Source organism: Sphaerodactylus townsendi, linkage group LG03 (assembly GCF_021028975.2).
Source record: "Sphaerodactylus townsendi isolate TG3544 linkage group LG03, MPM_Stown_v2.3, whole genome shotgun sequence".
NCBI classification, from domain to species: Eukaryota; Metazoa; Chordata; class Lepidosauria; order Squamata; family Sphaerodactylidae; genus Sphaerodactylus; species Sphaerodactylus townsendi.
The window spans coordinates 14,156,484-14,179,536 of record NC_059427.1 but is presented as its reverse complement, the minus strand read 5'-3'; the positions used below and the strand labels follow the sequence as shown (position 1 = coordinate 14,179,536).

Sequence of the window (23,053 nt, the reverse complement as noted above, 5' to 3'; positions counted from 1 at the left end):
GTGGGATGTTTTTCTGCCAGATGATACGGGCAGCTACACCTGCAGCAAGTGCAAGTTGGTTACGTTGTTAGAAGAGAAGATACAGCAACTTGAAACACAAGTATCTACACTTCAGCGCATTACGAAAATGAGACTTTCCTGGACAGAATGGAGCAGGTGGTACTGGGCGGAGAACACACCGGGGACATAAGAACAAGCCAGCTGGATCAGACCAGAGTCCATCTAGTCCAGCTCTCTGCTACTCGCAGTGGCCCACCAGGTGCCTTTGGGAGCTCACATGCAGGATGTGAAAGCAATGGCCTTCTGCTGCTGCTGCTGCTCCCGAGCACCTGGACTGTTAAGGCATTTGCAATCTCAGATCAAAGAGGATCAAGATTGGTAGCCATAAATCTCTCTCAGCCCCACCTACCTCACAGGGTGTTTGTTGTGAGAGGGGAAGGGCAAGGAGATTGTGAGCCCCTTTGAGTCTCCTACCGGAGAGAAAAGGGGGATATAAATCCAAACCCTTCTTCTTTTCAAGGCAAGAGATTGTCTGACTCCAGCCAGCAGCCCTGGACTTTGGCTCCCTCTAACCCTGGCTAACTCTACTCCGTTTCCCAGATTTGTCCAGCCAGGCGTGCCTGACTTGGCCCACCTTGACCAGGCCTTTTTAATCTATGGGATCAGCGCATGTGTAACAAAGCACTGGTTGTTGGGAGAAATCGGGCTAAAGGGATGGCAGCTTGGAGGAGGAGGAGGAGGAAGAGGAGGAAAGAGCCAACAAACGGGCACCCGGGCTTGAGAAATGGCGGGCTCGTTTTGGCGAAAGTTTGGAGCACCTGCTACACCTGTGTGTGTGGGGGGAGGGGTTCTGTGCAGATGTGAGCCGAGCGGGGCGTGGCTTGGGCTCTGGTGCGCGGGGAGGGGCGTGTCCTGGCGGGGAGGCAGGTGAGCGCGGCCCGCAGGTGTGTTGATCAAGCCCCGGGCAGGGCGGCTGCTGCTGCTGTGATGTCAAAGCAGGCGGGGTGGCAACCGCCGAGCAACAGGTTCCAGCTCCAGAACCTCTTTCAAACAATCCCCTCCCTCCTGGCGGCGGCAGGTTGAGGCGCCTCCGCTTCCCGCTCCCTCCCAGCCATGGGGGCGAAAGATCAAAAGGGGAGCGACGCCCCCGGTCCTTACGGTGAGTCCCTGCGCGGTCATCAGTGCAAATGGACTTTGGGCGGGAAAGGAGAGGGGGAGAGATCTGGGCTTTGGGGGGTGGGGTCGGGATGGGATCTGGAGCAGATGGGAACCAACCAACGAGATTTTCTGGATCAGCAAAAGTTCTGCGTCGAGAGAATATGGGACTGTCCCCATTTTGGGGAGGGGGCGCTGCCCTGACGCCAGAGGAAGATGTGGAATTTGGGGTGAATTGCAAGGGTTAGGAAATTGGGAAGGGGGGGGGGAGTTAACTGAGCAACGCTGAAAAGGCTGGAGGGGGTGGGGTGGGGTGCGAGCCTGCAACCAAATCCCGTTCCCAGTTCAGCCCCCCTTGAAACCTGGCGAGGTGAAATAAATCAAAGAAAATGAAGCGATCGGCAACGATTTTCCGGAAGGAAAAGCTCAGGCAAATGGTCTGTGGGTGTGGGTGGCTGCAAAGGTCAGAGGGGACTTTTTGGGGTGGGGGAGATATGGGAGCATCAACTTCCTTAAATGCTCTGGTGATGTAGGTGGATTTCGCCTGGACTTAAAATACAGGACATAAATAAGGAAAACAGGGTTTTTTTGGGGGGTGGGGGGTTGTGGGCGGAGGAGAGAGGACAGTTTTAGTTACTTAGCAAAATGTACAGGTTGCTTCTCCACACAGCCTGTGTCCAAGTCATGAGTACAAATGCTATCCCTTCCCTGCAGAGCAATGGGAACTTTATGTGCATGAAGGGACAAATATATGGAGTGGGTTTGAAGTAGGGAGACATTGTCTTCACTCCTGGTCCTACAAAAGCATATGGGAAGTAGGCATTTAACATACAGGGAAACTTGCTGGTGGGCCGTTGCCCTAGAGCATAGGTGTCAAACTCACGCCCCTCCAGATGTTATGGACTACAGTTCCCATCATCCCCTGCCAGCATGCTGGCAGGGGATGATGGGAACTGTAGTCCATAACATCTGGAGGGCTGCGAGTTTGACACCTGTGCCCTAGAGGGCCACTGGTGGTTGTGAGCAAGCTGAGCCAAGTCCCCTAAACTCTACCAATACATCTGGGCCAACTTGGCTCAGATCCTTCAATAATATTGACAATTAATGTTGGTTCGCCAATAGTTTGTTTCTGTGCTGTTGCCAGAAGCTGAGAGAATGTCTATTGTTGCCCCCTGAAGTACTGGTGTGTAACACCCCAGGGCTCACTTGATTCGGCTTGCTCCACGTCCAGTTTTCACTTCCCTGTTTGCTCCTGTGTACGGGAAAATAGCCAAATAACTCCCTGTAACTTCCCCCTGGATGCGTAGCTGGGCTAATGAATTGTAGCTTCTGTTTATTTTTTGTTTAACTTCAGCCTATGCTTTCTGGTATCCTGGTCTAGATATCCTCAGGCTGGCTTGATTTTCCTCAGATCTTGGAAGCTAAGCGGGATTGGCAGTGGTTAATACTGGACAAGAGATGACCGTGGGATACTTGGGTCACTAAGCAGAGGCAAACCCCCTCTGAAGGTCTCTTGCCTTGAAGAGCCCTGGCTTTGGTGGTTCCCAGCCCAGTGGGGTTGTAAAAAATTATGTAATGGGTTTGCTAATATTGGGGTACAATGTTAAGGAAATAGGTTGCCATGGAGTACACAAGTGAAAAAAGGTTTCGGACCACTGCCCTATGTGATTGTTATAGGTCAGCTGTGACTTGATACCGTTTTCTACTACCACATAATTTTTGGCTGTGGGGTGGAGAAAGCCATAAATAGCACTTGATGTGTGTATGTCTAGTGCTTTAGAGTGCTCAAATTGTGTCATGCTTATTCAAAGTGTGTCACACACATTCTTACAGCTGTGTAAGGTGAGCCAACGCCCCCATGTTGTACAAGGGAAACAGCTGAGTGACTTGCCCAAGGTCAGTTACTGAACTCATGACGAAGGAGGGTTTTGAACTGGTGATTTCTCGCTTTGCGAGCATGGTGTCTTAACCCTGCGTTTTCTACAGCTCTCGTGGCCACAAGTGACTCTATTCAGAATTCACCTCTTGCCTGTGAATCATACCATATAAGAAGATAAATACACCTTTATTTCCTGCAGTGAGAAAAAGGAGTTCGACTAACATCTATGCCAGGGGTAGGGAACCTGCGGCTCTCCAGATGTTCAGGAACCCTGTTAGCCATGCTGGCAGGGCTGATGAGAATTGTAGTTCCTGAACATCTGGAGAGCTGCAGGTTCCCTACCCCTGATCTATGCCGTTCCACACATACATACACAGCCCGCCACACACACATAAACTTTTCAGTAGAAACCAGGAAATGGTTATTGTACAATAAGAGGTGCTGTGGTTCAAGTTACCGGCACGCAAGATGGTATCTGTTATTCTGGTCAGCCTCTGACAGGGCGAATGTTGGAAGAAACCTCCGTTAGTTAAAAATGGCTGGTTAATTAGGTCTGTGAGCTGGAGGGGTGAGTCTATTTCCCTAGTTCTGCCAATTCCCAATTCCCAAGGAGCAGCAGTGGTGTAGGAGGTTAAGAGCTCATGTATCTAATCTGGAGGAACCAGGTTTGATTCCCCGCTCTGCCGCCTGAGCTGTGGAGGCTTATCTGGGGAATTCAGATTAGCCTGTGCACTCCCACACACGCCAGCTGGGTGACCTGGGGCTAGTCACAGCTTCTCGGAGCTCTCTCAGCCCCACCTACCTCACAGGGTGTTTGTTGTGAGGGTAAGAGATTGTAAGCCTTTGAGTCTCCTGCAGGAGAGAAAGGGGGGATATAAATCCAAACTCCTCCTCCTCCTCCTTTTCCTCCTCCTCCTCCTCCTCCTTCTTCTTCTTCTTTCCAACTACAAATCAAAGTGATGGTTTTAACCTTTTTAAAGCCGTGACCCTCCTCAGAAGAGGCCTTTGCCCCATTTCATTTTTTTGTATAAGGTCACGTTTCTTGTACCTCACCAGCAGGTGCCTTACCCAGGCTCAGTTTTCTACAGTAGTGAATACAGTAGTGAATACATTCAGTAGTGAATACATCCAGCATTCAGATACTGAGACAACAACCCATCTTTTTATGTATTTTATGTATTCTTTTAATGTATTTTATCTATGTTGTAAGCCACCTTGAGTTCCATAACGTTGAGAAGTGGTTTATAGCAAATGCTATGGGCACCCAACTGAAGGAGAACCTGCTGCTCACAGAATGAGTCCCCAACAATCCAAACTTCAGCAAAGTTGGCTGGTTCCTTTCAGGAGACTCAGCAGCAGCCCTGAAGGAAATTCGGTGCTCCTACCCAGAGCAAAACCCTTTCCAGAGTCCCCAATAAAATCTCCAGCACAGAGCCAGCTGGGCATAACAGCAAGCTCCATTTAAGTCTATGGTGGGACATTTTCCCGCCATAGACAGTTGCTGAAGAGCCTGGCAGATTCTTTGATCTGACGTGACTCCATTGCAGCCAATGGGTCATTTCTGGGGTGGGGTGTGTAATCAAGCTGCACATTTTTCAAGGTAGAGGCACCAAACTTTCAGGGTGACTTCAGTAGACCCTCTTGGTAAAAGCACCCAGGTTTGGTGAACTTTGCTTCAAGGGGTCCAATTTTACGGACCCTCAAAGGGGTAGGGCCTATCTCTCACTGCCCCTTGAAGCAAAATTAAGAACATAAGAACAAGCCAGCTGGATCAGACCAGAGTCCATCTAGTCCAGCTCTCTGCTACTCGCAGTGGCCCACCAGGTGCCTTTGGGAGCTCACCTGCAGGATGTGAAAGCAATGGCCTTCTACTGCTGTTGCTCCCGATCACCTGGTCTGTTAAGGCATTTGCAATCTCAGATCAAAGAGAATCAAGATTGGTAGCCATAAATCGACTTCTCCTCCATGCATCTGTCCAAGCCCCTTTTAAAGCTATCCAGGTTAGTGGCCATCACACACACCACCTCCTGGCAGCATATTCCAAACACCAATCACACGTTGCGTGAAGAAGTGTTTCCTTTATTAATCCTAATTCTTCCCCAGCATTTTCAATTAATGCCCCCCTGGTTCTAGTATTGTGAGAAAGAGAAAAATTTCTTCTGTCAACATTTTCTACCCCATGCATGGTACATAGACTTCAATCCTTGTCCCCCCTCAGGCGCCTCCCTCTCTCCAAACTAAAGAGTCCCAAAGCGGCTGCAGCCTTTCCACCAAACCTGGATGCTCTTACTAGGAGGGTCTCCTGAAGCCACCCTGAAAGTTTGGTGCCTCTACCTTGAAAAATGTGCAGCTTGCTTGCACATACCCAGAAATGTCCCATTAGCTGCAATGGAGCCAGGTCAGTTCAAAAGGAGAATCTGGGGAAATTTCTTGAGGTGCCTGTCAGGAGTGCATTTTTTCAAGATAGCAGCACCAAACTTGCAAGGTGTCTTCAGGAGTCTCTGCCAGTGATGATACCAGCCAGGTTTGGGTGAAGTTTGGTTCAGGGGTGTAATTTTATATAGACTCTCAAAGGTCGATTCCGCACTGGAGTTATCGACCTAAGTTCGACTTCTGCGTTCGACCTAGAGTGCTCCATACAACCACTGAAGATCAACGTGGTTTTGTGTACCAGCTTAAGCCCGATGTAATGGTTAAGAATTTCCACTCCAGTTGGGAACTACTACTTTTCAGGGAACCAGCTCCAACTCAGCCTCGATTCCAGTAAAGTCACGGAATCTCTGGTGCCAGGAGTCCCCATTCAGCCAATCCTGGCTAAGGTGTTTCAGGCATGCATTACAGCTGGCCAATCAAAAAACGCACCTTCGGTCCCTCTCCATTCCCTGAGGCAGTTTTTTTAATAACGATGTGGGGTAGATGAAACATGGCCCATAGAACAGTATGTCAACTGAACGAGGCGAAGAGGCATAGGGGATGATTCCGCCCTCTGAGCTGGGATCAAGCTGGTTGCAGTGGGGAACAACAATGGCTTCGACCTAGGTCAGTACCCTTCTCAGGGAACTGGGTCGAACCTATTTTACTCATGTGTGGAATCGTCCAAAGAGGTAGCCCCCATCTCCTATTAGCTCCCAAAATAAGGGATATGGGAGTTATCAAGGGAGAGCAAATTGGTGTGTTTGGTTAGAAGGGTGCAGCTCAAAGTGGCAGGGGGTGTGTGGAAGGCGGATGGTATTTGCTTATGTCTGTCCAGCCCGTGAACAAGGAAATACCAAAAGAAAAGAAAAAGCCTGTCTAGGAGTCTATAAAACAATTAAGGCATGACAAGAGTAGTCTGCTATTACCAGAAGGAAGCAAATTTTTAAAACAGAAGGAGAAAAAAAATCTGGTTTCAATTGGCAGGTTATTGCAGGAAGATATGATGTAAAGAACAAGTTGCGAAGGGACGTGGGTCAAACTCTAAAGAGTAAAAAAAAGTAGTACGAGAGGACCTCTTAAACATGCCTCAGCAGGTCTTAATCTAGCACTGCCTTGAGCCAGTCATGCTTTCTTTCTCCCTCTAGCCACCTCACAGGGTTGTTGTGAGGGTGAAATGAGGAAAAGCATTCCAGAGTTCCTAGAGGGACAGAAACAAAGAGAGGGAGCCTCTGCCAGCTCTGTGCCCTTGAATCCACATTAGGGGGGGTGGCATATAAGTAGAAGAAGAGGAAGAAGAAGAGGAAGAGGAAGGAAGAAGAACAGTTTGGATTTATATCCCCCCTTTCTCTCCTGCAGGAGACTCAAAGGGGCTGACAATCTCCTTGCCCTTCCCCCCTCACAACACACACACACCCTGTGAGGTAGGTGGGGCTGAGAGAGCTCCGAGAAGCTGTGACTAGCCCAAGGTCACCCAGCTGGCGTGTGTGGGAGTGCCCAGGCTAATCTGAATTCCCCAGATAAGCCTCCACAACTCAGGCGGCAGAGCTGGGAATCAAACCCGGTTCCTCCAGATTAGATACACGAGCTCTTAACCTCCTACACCACTGCTAATAACACAGTTAGTATTTGTTATTTTGTGGTAGTGTCTACAACAGCCCTTGTAAAACACTCCCAGTAGGGCAATGTAAGAAAGTCAGACTAGAGTTGGGAAAAACCTTTTCAACCCGGTGACCCTGGGCCCGTTGGAAACCTTTTGACATAACCTACCTCACGAGGTTTCATTGTGGGGACAAGACAGAAGATGAAAGAACAGTTTGATATTTTGGTCAAGGGGGAAAAAAAGTAAGATATAAATAATATTTTTAAAGTGTTATCTAAGGCTTTCACAGCCGGAATCACTAGGGTGTTGTGGGTTTTCCGAGTCGCATGGCTGTGTTCCAGTAGCAATTTATCCTGACATTTTGCCTGCATCTGTGGCTGGCATCTTCAGAGGATCCTCTGAAGATGCCAGCCACAGGCCTCCTGACAAACATCAGGAAAATGCTACTAGACACAGCTCCTCCTCAACCTAGCCTGATATTTTTTAAAGCATCCAGCCCTGGAAGGCTGGATAGTGTTATCTCTGTTTTGCAGAAGTGGCAGGGGACTCTGAGAGAGGTTTGCTTATAAGAACATAAGAACGAGCCTGCTGGATCAGACCAGAGTCCATCTAGTCCTGCACTCCGCTACTCGCAGTGGCCCACCAGGTGCCTTTGGGACTCCTGACCACGGGAGGTGAAAGCAATGGCCTGCTGCTGCTGCTCCTGAGCACCTGGTCTGCTAAGGCATTTGCAATCAGAGATCAAGGAGGATCAAGATTGGTAGCCACAGATCGACTTCTCCTCCATAAATCTGTCCAAGCCCCTTTTAAAGCTATCCAGGTTAGTGGCCATCACCACCTCCTGTGGCAGCATATTCCAAACACCAATCACACGTTGTGTGAAGAAGTGTTTCCTTTTATTAGTCCTAATAAAGTTGGACAGTGAAGAAAGTTGACTGCAAGAAAATGGATTCTTTGAAATGTGGGGCTGGAAGAGAGGGTTGCAGATACCGTGGACCACCAAAGAGGCAAATCGTGGGTCCTAGATCAAATCAAGCCTGAACTGTCCCGTGAAACTAAACTGAGGCTATAATGAGAAGGCAAGTCCCTGGAAAAGACAATAACTCAAGGAAATGTTGAAGGCAGCAGAAAAAGAAGACGACCCATAGATTAACTCTATAAAAAGAAGAAAAAGTGCAGAGAAGGGCAACGAGCATGATTGAGGGACTGGAGCACCTTCCTTATGAGGAGAGGCTGCAGCGTTTGGCACTCTTTAGTTTGGAAGGGAGACGTCCTGAGGGGGATGGGATTAGAAGTCTATAAGGTATGCATGGGGTGAAAATGTTGACAGAGAGAAATTTCTCTCTTTCTCACAATACTAGAACCAGGGGGCATTCATTGAAAATGCTGGGGGAAGAATTAGGGGCAGAATAAAGGAAACACTTCTTCACGCAACGTGTGATTGGTGTTTGGAATATGCTGCCACAGGAGGTGGTGATGGCCACTAACCTGGAGGATGCTTTAAAGGGGCTTGGAACAGATTTATGGAGAGAAGTTGAGTTTATGGCTACCAATCTTGATCCTCCTTGATCTGAGATTGCAAATGCCTTAACAGGGTCCAGGTGCTGGGAGCAACAGCCAAGAGAAGGCCATTGCTTTCACATCCTGCATGTGAGCTCCCAAAGGCACCTGGTAAGACCCTCTGGTAGCAGAGAGCTGGACTAGATGGCCTCTGGTCTGATCCAGCTGGCTTGTTCTTATGTTCTTAAGGAAGCCATGGGCCTCAGTTGGCAAGTCTGAGCTAGACTGGTAGTGATATGACATTTTAGAGGCCCTTGATTCATAGGGTTACCATGGGTCAGAAGCAACTTGATAGCATTTAACACAGAGATATCTAGTGAGGAAAAGGCCCAAGACCTGGGGGGAGATTTGAACTGGCGATCTTCCTCTTTCTCTCTCTCTTAGTTTGCTGTAGTTTAAAAAAATTATTTTAGAGCAACTCCTGGTTCAATACAAGAGAAGGAAGGAGGGAAGGGGTTCTTGAGAAGGTCATTATTAAATCTGCCCTCCGTTTTTCTTGTTTGGAGCTACTGTCGGCCAACCCGAGCAATCTGAATGTACCCCTCACTCAGACACGAACCATTTTCATGCCAATAGGTGTGCAGTTTCTTTTAGGGGTTGTCCAGATCATTCTGTATTGAGAAGAGCAGGAATACCTGGAGACAAAGAGGCTTTGTTCAAAGGAGACCAGAGGCACCTTTATGGGCGTTTGTCCTCCGTCACTCCAGGAATGTGAAAGGGTGGAGCTGGAGTATCCCTGAGTGGGAATAGCCTTAATAGTGGGAGGCAGACGCCAGCCACATTACTTCAGAGGAGGTAACAAAACTGGCAGGCCCAGTTCCTGGATCATAACATATTAACATTCTTCAAAAGAAGCTTACGAAGAACAAAAGAAGATCTCTGGTGGACTAGATCCAAAAGTCCACTTCTTGCAGGACTCTGGTTTCCCCACAATGACAAATCAGAGGTCCCAGAAGCTCTGCAAGAAGGCAGTAGTTCCCCACTGCTGTTTGGTTCCCAGCAGCTGATATTCAGAGGTACACTGCCTCTGACCATGGAGGTTCCATTGGGCTATTTTGTCCAATGGCTGATGGGAGACTCAACCTCCATGTTTTTGTCTACGTCTTGTCTCTAAGTTTTTGTCTAAGACTTTTTAAAGTTATCTTAAGACGATGACTGTAGCTGTATCTTTGGGCAATGAATTCCATAAATGAATTATATATTTGTTTCAAATGTTTGCATATTGCCTCCCTGCCAATGTGTACACTGGATTAGTTAACCATACAGTAAAGCCATCCCACAGGAAAATCAGCAATAATTTACAATGGAGCCAACTTAAAACAGGGAAGGGAGTAATTCTAAACTGGGCTACCCGGAAGTAACTCCCATTATTCAATGGCACTTACTCCTGGAGAGAGGTCCTTAAGAACAGTATAATGCTAAAATTGTCTACTCTGAAGTAAGTCCATTTGAGCTCAGTGGAGCCACTAGCAGCATTAACCTAGAGCAAACAGCAGAATTCACAAGAACTATTTCTTTTTTTAACCCAGTCCCTTGACACTGTTACATCAGACATGCCAGGACTTTGTTCTAACTTCAGGTGGTTTTTGGTTAACTTGGTTAAGTTAACCAAAAACCACCTGAAGTTAGAACAAAGTCCTGGCATGTCTGACGCAACAGTGTCAAGGGAAAGGCATTTGAGAGCAGCTACTTGAAAATGCTATAGGTTAAGAATTATATCCCTTTGTTCTGTTAGTACCTTTAAATGAAAACTCTTTGAATAACACTTAGTCACAGTCCTTTTAGATACGCTCCTCAAACATACACCCTCATTCAAACAAACTGAAGTACTAGAATTCCCTGAATGTATCGCTTTAGACTGCAGTCAGGGGTTCCATGACGGACTGGTACAAATACTCCCTGGACATAAAAGCATAAGAAGATCTTATGTCCATCTAGTCCAGCATCCTGTCTCACGCTGTGGCCAGCCAGTTCCTTTGGAGGGCCAACAACAGAGGCCTTCTTCTTATGATGCCTCCTGGCGCTGGGATTCAAAGGATTACCACCTCTGAACTAGAAGTTTAGGAAAAACGGCTCTAGGCTAACATTTTCCTTGATTTACTACTCATTTTTTGAGTGGTGTGATTCATCTTTTCCTTGAGGAAACAAAAAATCTTACCAGTCATCCACTCACCAGTAGTTGAAATGGTACAGTCCAGGAACGGTTTCACCATTTTGCCTGCTCTCTACATATACATCCTGCCTGTACATCTGCCTTACATTTGTTCGTAAGAAATAGTCAGTGTACATGTAACCTCTGTCTGTAGGTTCTGTGGGGCAGAACTTGGAAGGAGTTGCAAAGAACTAAATTTAAAACAAAAAGTTAACAAATAACACTTTTAACATTAACATTTAACAATGTACAGTCCTAGTAGGTTGCATTTCAAGTCCGTATATGTACAGTCTACTAATAATGCCGTCAAATTCTTCTTTGCTGGTGGTTGGCTTATGAAGACTTCAGAGGCTTGGTGAGCGGGATCCAAGATGATGAAGGTCCCCAAAAGAACTCCCATCCACTACATACATAGGAAGCCCTGAAACAATAAAGTCTAACATTTACAATACAGCAAAAACAAACAACTCCCTTCCCACTAGTTCCCAACAACTTTGAAGTTACCTTAAACAAGGTGTTAAGAGCTTATATAGAAATAAATCAAGGTCCCATCCTGGTAGCCTTGCTTCCTCTAACTTCACCAGTCTCCACCCCTTTCTGGGTCAACCCATTCTGAACACAGGGGTTACATACACATGTTTTTTTTATATTGAATTTTTTTATCATGTTACAACAATACATCCACACACAGATAAAACAGGAAAAAAACCTTACAGTGATGCTACTGTGCTCACTAATACAACATTAAAATTCGAAGCAATGTAGATTCTATCTATCCATTTACATTCTCCTACTAATGTCAAATTCACACTTTGGTTAGAATAATTATATCTTAATTGAGATATAGTTATAGAAAGAAAGAGAAAGAAGTTAAAACGAGGATAAATTAGTGAAGAAAAAGAGAGAAAAAGAAAGAAAAACATTTGTTTACTTGTTCAGTCTTGGCTCCCAATTATTACAATTAACTATGTGATCTTATTAATTATATATACTGTACATGTGTCGATTATAAGATGAGGATTACTTAACACACATACAAAGAACAATCAAGCGTACGCTGTACATGGTTTGCTCAGTGGTGGGATCCAAAACTTTTAGTAACAGGTTCCCATGGTGGTGGGATTCAAACAGTGGCGTAGCGCCAATGGGGCCGGGCGGGGCATGATGGGGGCGTAGCTGGGCATTCTGGGGGCGGCGCATTAATAATTTCTCTGTTACTGTAAAAAACTCTTACTGTAAAAAAAAGTTCCTAATTTCCAGCTGGTATCTTTCTGTCCATAATTTAAACTCACTATAGCAAGTCCTATCATCTACTGCCAACAGAAACAACTACTTCTCCTCTAATTGACTGCCTGTCAAATACTTAATACTTTCAAATACTTAATTTTGTTTCTAGAAATCAAAAGAAGGATACTTTCCTCAAAAAAAAACAATGTGAACTCTTTACCATATTTCTAAAACATGTTTTTAAAACAGCCCAACAGGGAGAATTATCCCGTTTTCTACCTTCACTAACCAGCCACATAGGAAACAACAGGACTTGATGATTTTTGGACCTAATGGAATTTCTAACAGAAAAGCAGATTAGTCACCCCCTCTCGGCACACACAAATAATTAGTACCCCACTCTCGGGAACTGGTGAGAACCTGCTGGATCCCACTTCTGGTTTGCATATGTGTTCACTGTAACTTGTGAACGGGGTTTGGTTAGGATTTACACTTGGATCCTGTCCAGGTCTGGTTAGGGTTAGGGTTAGGGTTAAAGAACCTGCTGGATCCCACTTCTGGTTTGCATATGTGTTCACTGTAACTTGTGAACGGGGCTTGGTTAGGATTTACACTTGGATCCTGTCCAGGTCTGGTTAGGGGTTAGAGGTTAGGGTTAAACAAAGCATACTGGATCCCCCACTTCTGCTTCCAGCATATGTGTTCACTGTAACTTGTGAACGGGGCTTGGTTAGGATTTACACTTGGATCCTGTCCAGGTCTGGTTATCAACCTCAAAGTGGGGCATGGATTTAGAGATCTGTATTGCCCAGGAGGAAATGGCAGCTTCAGAGGGGGTGGGCTTTTTAAGTATCTTGCCCTCACAGAGCTCTTTTCCCTTCGCCAAACTTCTCCCTTTCTCAAGCACTTCTGACAAATCCCCAGGAATGTTTTAAGCTCGACCTGGCAACCGTAGGAAAGGCCTGTTTACCATAATTGTGCTGTGTGATTTCCCTTTCTGTGTAGGGATGCCAGCCTCGCAGTGAGATCTGGAAAATCCCCTGGAATCTTTTGACTACAGAGATCAGTTTATGGCATTGTCCCCCACTGAGGTGCCTGTCCTCCTCAGGCTCTGCTAATCTCCAGGAGTTACCCAACCAGATCTGGCAATCATATTTTATTTATTTATTTATGGGTTTTGTATACCGCCCTACCCCCGAAGGGGTCTGGGCGGTGCACAACATAGTTTCCTCTTACAGCACGTACAAACAAAACCGCCATTAAAAATTAAAACACAGCGGTCAAATTAACAAAGATGACGTCACGCAATAAAACCCCAATTAAAACCCTCCCAAAGAGGGAGGAAGCAGAACGAAAAAGTGGGTTCCGTAGATGGCAAAGGGAACTCCGAGCCGGAGGAATAAAAGGGGCGCTTCAATCAGCGGCTGGGCACTCCAAAGGCCCGGCGGAACAACTCAGTCTTACAGGCCCTGCAGCGGAATTCACCAAGATCCCACAGGGCCCGGACCGCTGGAGGGAGAGTGTTCCACCAGGCAGGGGCCAGGGCTGAAAAGGCCCTGGCCATAGTGGAGTCCAGCCGCATCATTGAGGGGCCAGGAACGACCAGCAAATTGGCCTCTGCTGAGCACAGAGGCTGAGTAGGGACATATGGGGTAATCCTCATTGCTCTGCCAGAGGTTAGGGGGGACTTGGCAACCCTGTGGATTTCCCCCACCAAACTGCTGTAATATTTTAACAGACTGTAAACGCAGCATGCACCTGCTCCTTATGGGTCTTGGAGAGCTGGCTTCTAGCTGCAGCAGTGACTCGTGCCCACCTCACATGGGGTGAGGGGCATCCTTTGTTCTGCCCCAACATCAGGGGCTGGTGGTTGAGGAGAATCACCAAGACTGAACCTAAACTTCTCAACAGAACTCTTCCTCTGGCTCATTATTTGGGATTGATACGCTGCTGACAGAACAACCTGACAGAAACCTGACAGGAACAACCTGAACAAATGCGAGATCTCAGTAGCTGAGGCAGAGTTGCCACTTTTGGGTCAGGTAATACCTGGAGATTTAGGGATGGAGCCAGAGGAGAGAGGCATCCAGAGAGCGAAGTAACCTCCACGGGTAATAATGCTGTCCACCCTCCAAAGCAGCCATTTTCTCATAGGCCCCTTCCGCACACGCAAAATAATGCATTTTCAAACCACTTTCACAACTGTTTGCAAGTGGACTTTGCCATTCCGCACAGCTTCAAAGAGCACTGAAAGCAGTTTGAAAGTGCATTATTCTGCATGTGCGGAAGGAGCCTCAGTGTTGTCTGGATCTAGGCCCCACTTGAAGGTTAATGGCCCTAATCTGAGGTGATTCACTAGAGCGCTTCTTTGATCCCTGTCCTTGGCTCTTCCACAGGGCTGGGCAATCGAGGGTGTGTACAAATCTTTTTTATTATTTTTCATCCCAAAGACAAGAGCAGAGATATCACGAGGTTGTGGCCCAGATAAGAGATAAGGGGATGTGCAGCTTCTGGTTGCGCAGTGTAATTTCAAGTTTGATTTATTATTTCTCTCCCGCCATTGAGCTAAGAGTAACCCATATGAGTTAAATCTCTCCTCTCTGTGAGAAGGATTAAAGCTGAGATTAAAAAGGGATGCATCTACACGGCAAACTGGTTTAATTGTCATTCATTTCCCCCAGGGAAATGGGTGTCCTTAGAGAGGGGTAGAGAAAAGTTGAGTTTTATTCTTGGTATAAAGCTTTTGTGTATCAACTTATTCTTGGTGTAAGCATGCACCTGAAAGCATACACTAGTTGTAAAACCTAGTTCAGGGGTCTGCAACCCATGGCTCCAGAGCCGCATGCGGCTCTTTCAACCTTATACTGCGGCTCCGCATGGGCTGGAGGTCGGAGGGTAGCGTGGCCGTGTCCCTCCAGCCCTCCAGAGCAGCGCTGGAAGGAAAGGTGAGTTGAGGGGCCGAACCGGAGATGGCTCCATGTGGAGCTGCCTCTTCGGCTCGGTAGATCTTCAGGGCCATGGAAAATAGGTCCAAATGGCTCTTTGGGTGGTAAAGGTTGCCGACCCCTGACCTAGTTGGTCTTAAAAGTGCCAGCTAGGACCTCCAAAACTCCCCCCCGCCTTCGGCCATGTTTTCTGCTTCAGACCAACACAGCTATCCATGTGAATTTATCTTAGGGAGAGGTAATTTGTGGAGGGCACCTGCATCAAACTACAGTTCTCGGGATTCTGTGGGGAAGGTGAGGATGGTGATAATGATACTGAAGTCATGGTAACTTGGCCCTGGTAAATTCAGGCCCTGGGGTTTGTTCCTGAATATTTCTGTATCCAAAGCCAAACCTCTAGTTCCTCCCTATCATCGTAGAGGGGCCAACTCAAGCTTGAGAAATTCTAAAGATTTGTCAGGGGGATTGCTGGGAGGAAAGGTGGGGAGCTCAGTGGATGTGTGATGCTGCAAAGTTCACCCTTCAGTGCCACCATTTTCTCCACTGGAACCGATCTCTGCATCCGCACCTCACAGCCAGTCCACCATAGGCCCCCGAGCAAAAGATGCCCCCTTGACATTCACCAACTCATGCATGGACACCAGAGGTGGGATCCAGCAGGTTCTCACAGGTTCCCGAGAGTAGGTGACTAATTATTTGTGTGTGCCGAGAGGGGGCTACTAATTGGTGATTTTGCCACATGATTTTTGCCTTAGGTCCGCCCCTCCTCTCAGCAGTAGCGCGCAGAACTTGAAGCAGTCTAGCAGGAGGTGCACCGGCGTGCGTGGCATTCGCGCCTAAGCGCCTCGTGCATTAGTTCCATGGGACCCGGCACAGCCCGAGCTGCGTCCTTGCCACAGCTCTGCCCAGGAATGCCCCGCCCAGGAATATCCGGCCACACCCCCATCGTGCCCCGCCCAGCCCCATTGGCGCTACGCCACAGTTTGAATCCCACCACCATGGGAACCTGTTACTAAAATTTTTGGATCCCACCACTGATGGACACATCAGTGGACACATCCAAGAATTTCTCCAGGTTACTAATTATTTGTGTGTGCCGAGAGGGGGTTACTAATTGGTGATTTTGCCACATGATTTTGGCCTTATGGATTACGCCTCCTCCTCAGCTATAGTAAGCAGAATCTTGAAGCAGTCTAACCTTGGGAGGTGCACCCGGCGTCGCAGTGGCAGCCTGCTCCTTGCGTGCATTTGTTACCCACCTTCCAAGGACCGGCATGGAGTCCTTGCCACAGCCCCGCCATAGAGATGCCCCTTCACTTCCTAAATGCCCACTGACAAGCATCCGCGCCGTGCCCCGCCCATCCCCATTGGCGCTACGCCACTGCTTGAATCCCCACCACCATGGGAACCTGTTACTAAAATTTTTGGATCCCACCACTGATCATGACGAAACTTTACACTTCAATATAGCACTTCCAAGTAACCATCTAAGAGTTCTCTTCCATCCTGACCTTAGGTAATATATCATTTTTAGGGAGTGCTGCTCAATCTCAGTGGTACTTTGAAGTTCTGAGAGTCCTCAAGGAGTCTTCCGGCAGGTTCCCAATTCTTCTGGGCAACTAGGCTTTTGATAAAACACTGTTTGATGCCAAGGCTTATCAACTTTCAAAGGCACAAATAACATAGTTCTCTCTATTAATTCATAATCAAGAATATATAATATAAATTCCATTGATATATACATTTATCAAAACATACATAGAATAACTATTCTCTAAAACCGTTTTAATCCTAAAATATAACCTATTTAAACAAACTTTTAATGCACCTTCAGCAAAATGCATAAATTCCCTTAAACATTACGTCAGACCTTGTTACAAAAACTAACAGCTTACACCTGGTATTTTAACCTCCTTTCCTTAGAGAAGTTATCTGTCAGACAGAAGCAAAGGGGTGTATATCAAGTCTTTCTCTTCTGGGTTCTTTAATTATCTTAGGGTGGGGGTGTCTTGCCTGGCCTATGTTAAAAACAGAAAACTTTGGTCAGCTGCAAGGGCTTCTGGACCATATTTTACTTCTGACACTACACTTTGAGACCCTAAAGGTTGAGAAAAGTGTGGTATAAAAACCAATTCCTCCTCCTCCTTGATTTAAAAATATATGCTGCTACTGTCTCTCAGAAGGATCTTTTCCAGTTACCCAAGGCTTCTCTGGGCTTCAAAGTTTTCTCCTCTTGGTTGTTTCCTCTCATGGCACTGCTGGTCCAATTGAGAATGATTGGCCTGGGATTTGGTAGTCGGGAATAATGGTCTTGCTCAGTGGTGGGATCCAAATATTTTAGTAACAGGTTCCCATGGTGGTGGGATTCAAACTGTGGCGTAGCGCCAGTGGGGCTGGGCAGGGCATGATGGGGGCATGGCCGGACATTCCGGGGGCAGGGCATTCCTGGGCGGGGCTGTGGCAAGGACGCAGCTGCTGCGCCAGTCCTTGGGCGGGAAACGAATGCACGCAGGCGCAGGCTGCCACGCACGCCGGTGCACCTCCTGCTAGACTGCTTCAAGTTCTGCGCGCTACTGCTGAGAGGAGGGGTGTAACTAAGGCAAAAAATCACGTGGCAAAATCACCAATTAGTAACCCCCTCTTGGCACACACAAATAATTAGTAACCTACTCTCGGGAACCTGTGAGAACCTGCTGGATCCCACCTCTGGTCTGTGTACTGGATTACTGTGACCAGGATCCTCTTAGCCAGCGGGTAAACTGGGTTTGTTTCCCACCTCTTCACATATTATTTGAAGCCTGCTAAGACCTCCAAGGGTGGGCCAGTCACCCCAGATTCTGACTGGCCTGCGCTGCTTAGCTTCCAAGCACTGATGAGCTTTGGGCTTGTCTGGACTGTGAGGGTTGTTGTGATAGGGACTGCTAGTCTTGAGAGGCTGCCTTTTATGGGGTGGTTTGCCTCACACGAGCAACTTAAGCAAGCTACCTTAAAACTACCATTGGTGGAAAGGTGTGAGGAATTCCAGAAGACAAGAGGCTGGAGATACATGCAGGGGGTCATGGTCTGCCCAGTTCTAGTTTGATCCTGCCGTGTCTCCCGGCCAGGACGTGGGATCCTTCTTCCCACCTCTCTCCTTCCTGTCTGCTTTTGCTTTGGTTTTGTTTCCCAGGCAAAGCCCGATCTGCTTGTTAGACACCTGCCAGCTGTTGCCCTCCAAAGCGCTGGGGAGTGTGGGTTGTTTTGAAAAAAATAAGACAGTTGGGCTAAGAACACATCTCTTGTTCGGGGCAAAACCAGAATTTGCATAAATCTCAACGCCATGATCTATATACTTCAGGAGTACACTTCAATTAGTAGCACTTCCTGAAGCAAACCATCTAAGAGTTCTCTTCCATTCTGGGCCATCCCGACCTTAGGTAATATATAATTTTTCAGAAGGGAGAGCCATTGCCAGCAACTCCCAGATCATGCTTTGGTACTTACGCTTGAAGTTCTTGGGGATTTAACAGTTAGCCTCAACAGGGATACCAAGAAAGATACCAGCTGGAAATTAGGAACTTTTTTTTTACAGTAAGAGTTTTTTACAGTAACGGAGAAATTATTAATGCCCCGCCCCTGGAATGCTCTGGCAACATGCCCCCCCCCCAGCTGCTGTGGCCCACTCTGGCTTCCAGCCCTTGCCATTGGCACTGACCACTGACTAAGTGAAAGGACCACGCTGTCCCACCAGCCATTCTCAACCAGGGTTCCGTGAGAGTAGCCTGGGGTGCCGTGAGCATGTCCCAGGCGTGATGACAGCAGTACCCGCATTTTGTGGTGTCTCCAGTGCCAGGACATGGAGCAGCCCATGGGGCGGGGCCTGCCAAGGTCAACCTTCCATCCCCCGTAGCCCCTTCACCCTGGGAGAGGTGGGAGTGTGTGTAGCTGGGAGCAATGGGAGGGAAGGTGGGGGAGTGGTGGCAGGGGTACCGATGAGATCTGAAAGAGAGTGAGGTCAAGGGAACCTGTTACCTAAAAGGTTTCTGGATCCCATGAACTGGGCTCACCCCCCTTGGTAACTGGAGTTCAAGGGTGGTGTGGTGTGATATGGTGGGACATGACACAGGGTATAATGGAAGGTGTTTTGGCGCTTAAATTTTGGTTCTGGCAACAGACGTCTGAATGCTTTTCCCTGAAGCCGCCGCTGTTCGAATTGTTTCCAGTAAAATGTGCCAGGCCTCTGACACCTGTGCAGCCTGGGGGAGAAAACATAGCAACCTTGGTAACTAGGCGCACGGGTGGTGAACTGCTTGTAAGCACGTAGGTGAGTGAAGAGTGTACAGACAGGAGACAGCGAAGGTGTGTGAATGGGCTTCAGCTTGCGGGTTCTATGGAGAAGGCCTTGGAATGAATCTTGCGATAATTCAAAGAGAAGAAAACATCTTTTTAGGATGTTATCACGTAGCAACATAGAACGTAGTCACATGACAGAACCATGACCTTTTCAAGGTGAACACTTTCCCCACTTTTGCAGTTTTTCCCAACCCTAAAGTCCACTTCTTTCCACTTTTTGTCGGTCCAGGAAGTCTCCGGGTGAACGCTCTGTGTAAGGGCTTCCGAGATGAAGGTCCCAAGAGAACTCCCCACTAGACAAACACGGCCCTCAAACAAGGTGTTAAGAGTCTATAATTAAATCTCAGAGTCTATAATTAAATAACGCTTCCCTCTTCCGCTTTCCACACGTTCTGCTCCCTTCTGCCTCTAAAGGCTCCACCCCTTCCTGGCTCCTTCCGTTCCTATCTAGGATTTACAGCTGTCGGGGCGGGTGGCAGTGAGTCCTGACAGAAGCCTTGGTAGATGACTCACCTTGCTATGCCCTGGGGCAAAAAATAACTGCAGAAAATTCCTGTAGAAGTCCTCCTGCCCTTTGTGGCATGCCATTCTTGTCCACCAGTTGTTTATCCCTTGCTGTGGTCTGAATCTTAAGTTTTCCCACACTGCTGTGACTGCTGCATTGATTTGGCACTTTATCACACGACCAGCAAATGTAACCTCTATCAGTGGGTTCTCTGGGGCAGAACTTGGAATGAGTTTGCAACAACAAATTTTAAAAACAAAATGGTTTACTTTCTTAACATATAACATCAACATTTAACATCTTCAAGGTCCTGTTCAGGTTTCATTTCAACTCCTTCTAGTTGAAAGTCTTCTGATATTGCCAAGTCCAATTCTTCCTGCAAGATTCATTCCTGAAGGCTCCAAGGGCTTGGTGAACAGGCTCTAGCTTCATACAGGCTGATGAAGGCTTATCCATGGAGAATCCTCAGCCCTATTACAACTCCAAACAAACCCCTTAACAAGGTGTTAAGGGCTTATACAAATCAAGGTTCGAGTCTGGTAGCCTTGTCTCCTCCAAACTACATGAGCTCTGCAGCCTCTTGCTGCTTTGAGTCTCCACCCCTTTCTGGGTCAACCCATTCTGAGCATGGGGGTTACACAAACACCCCTGAGTCCCTGGCTGAGATGAACTTTGAGCCCAGGTGTGCAGGCCACACATTGGCTCAGGAGTTGCAGACCTGCTAGTTGCAGACAGTATCCCCAGAGAACTGGTCAGACCAGAAATGTGGATCTTGCATCTCCCATGCTCAGCAGCAGGTGGAAAAGGAGAGCCCTTCATCCGAGGCAGCCACTGTGAACAGGATTCAACGTGATGAAGGTTTCCAGGAGAACTCTCACCCATTACAACCACAAAACCCTGAACAATAAACTCCAACATTTACAACATAGCAAAAATAAACAACTACCTTCCCACTAGTTCCCAACAACATTGCAGTTACCTTAACAAGGTGTTAAGGGCTTATACAAATCAAGGTCCGAGTCTGGTAGCCTTGTCTCCTCCAAACTACATGAGCTCTGCAGCCTCTTGCTGCTTTGAGTCTCCACCCCTTTCTGGGTCAACCCATTCTGAGCATGGGGGTTACACAAACACCCCTGAGTCCCTGGCTGAGATGAACTTTGAACCCAGGTGTGCAGGCCACACATCGGCTCAGGAGTTGCAGACCTGCTGTTTGCAGACAGTATCCCCAGAGAACTGGTCAGACCAGAAATGTGGATCTTGCGTCTCCCGTGCTCAGCAGCAGGTGGAAAACGAGAGTCCTTCATCTGAGTCAGCCATTGTTTGGCACGCAGATTGTACCCAGTGGCATTCCTTTTGGCTCGCTTTGATAATGATTATAATTCACTCTGCGTGAAGTCAGCACAAGCCATAGGGGTCAGGGAGAGATTATTCCCTGAGCTTCTGTCCCGGGCTATGAATCTTTCGTGGTTGTGGTTTGAGGCGGAAGCTCTCTTTATCAGTCCCGTAAGCACATGGACTACAAATCCCATCAACCCTGCCAGCATGGCCATCTGGAGAGCCAAAGGTTGCAGTCCCCAAGAGCCACTGAAAGTTCTGTGAACATTCTTTTCTTAAAGCTACAGGCACTGTTTCTGTTAGTTTAGGGAATTTTAAATCCCCCAATATCTGTTTTTTATATTTTTCTGCAATCCTGGGACTTTTAGGTTTGTAGAGAGATCCCCTGGTCTATCCGTAGCTCCATTTTGTAGCTTCATTGATCCATGACATGGTTCAGAAATAAATATATTCATAAAGTTATTGTGCTCTGGAACAATATTGCTGTAATACAGTCGTAAATGACCAATTTTTTAAAAGCCTTTTGGTGGCATGGTGGAAGAAAATATGTGGAGAAAATGGCAGTTGGTCGCATGTGGTCACATGTGACTGTTAGATATACAGATGTTTGGGTTTTAAATATTTTCATGTTCAATGACATGGTGGTGTAAATGGGTGGCATCTTTTTGGCTGACCAGTAAACTGCAGTGATGTGTTCTTGTAACTGATGTATAAATTACCGCTGTGCTATAGAGAGTGTCTTAACCTACTGCATCTGTGTATGGTTCTCCAGTTGCACAGTGGCAGATAGGAAGGCGCTCCAAAGGGTGATCACTACTGCACAGAGGATTATCGGCTGCCCTCTCCCCTCCTTGGAAGAACTCTGTAATTCCTGAAGCCTAAAGAAAACCCAAAATATTCTGAGGGACCCGTCTCATCCAGCACACCCTCTTTTTGAACTGCTACCATCCGGCAGACAATACAGATCTATCAAAACTAGGACAAAGAGGCTTAGAGACAGCTTCTACTCTAGATCTGTGGCGATGCTAAACTCCGCGGCTTCGTGTTTGGGGCTGCGTAGGGATGGATGGAGGAAGGGGAAAGTGAGGATGGGGTATGAGTCTGAAATTGTGTGCATCGAGGAATGCTCCTGTAAATTTCGTTGTGCGTGCACAATGACAATAAAATGCTTATGCTTATGCTTAATGTATACAAAATGTAGGCATTTGCAGATGAAGTTAACATGTACTGAAGATGACCTTGGTGGGGTCAGGTGGGCTTGCAATATGAATTTCCGGTCCACAAACAAAATATTGGGGTGTATCTAGATGTGTCTGATCAACTGGAGATGGAATTTGTACCTCCTGAACCCAGCTGTCAATCGATAGCTTGCTCTTTGGTGAGAACCTGGAATGGCTTTGCCCATTTCACTGTGGAGTGGTATCTTACAGTAACATTATTCTGTGCTTCGTTATACTTTTTTTTCTTTTGCGTCCCGAAGCAATGATGTGGACAGTTCTTTTAGCACCTGAGAAATTTTCTGACTCAGGTTCTTAGGGATGCTTGGCAATTTCCTGGTTGTATGTTTACAGCTCTCTCTGAGCTTATCTCTTATCTGCAGTAATTGGGCTTAATGGCTTTAGTACAGGTATTGTCATTGAACCTGAAGTGGTGACCCGGGAGCACACACACCTCTTCTATCAAGCTCTGAACGTGTCGTGGAGTTCTGGGATAGTTGAAAGTCTGTTTTCCCCGTTATAATACTAGAAGAAGAAGAGTTGGTCTTTATACTCCAGCCTGTAAGGAGTCTCAAAGCAGCTTAGAGTCACCTCCCCTTCCTCTCCCCACTACCTTGTGAGGTAGGTGGGGCTGAGAGAGTTCTGAGAGAACTGTGACAGGCCCAAAGTCAGCCAGCGGGTTTGATGTGGAGGAGTGGGGAATCAAACCTGGTTCTCCAGATAAGAACATA

The 23,053-nt window shown here is 47.2% G+C and overlaps 1 protein-coding gene across 1 annotated transcript in view; it reads left to right on the top strand.

Annotated features, from left to right (window-relative positions):
• The first annotated feature begins 927 nt into the window (after positions 1-927).
• Positions 928-23,053, top strand: part of SLC44A4 (solute carrier family 44 member 4) — a 63,911-nt gene continuing 41,785 nt past the window's right edge. The window contains exon 1 of the mRNA XM_048489066.1: positions 928-1,159. Within this exon, the coding sequence (XP_048345023.1) occupies positions 1,114-1,159 (46 nt within the window). The 5' untranslated portion in view covers positions 928-1,113. The remainder of the gene's footprint in view (positions 1,160-23,053) is intronic.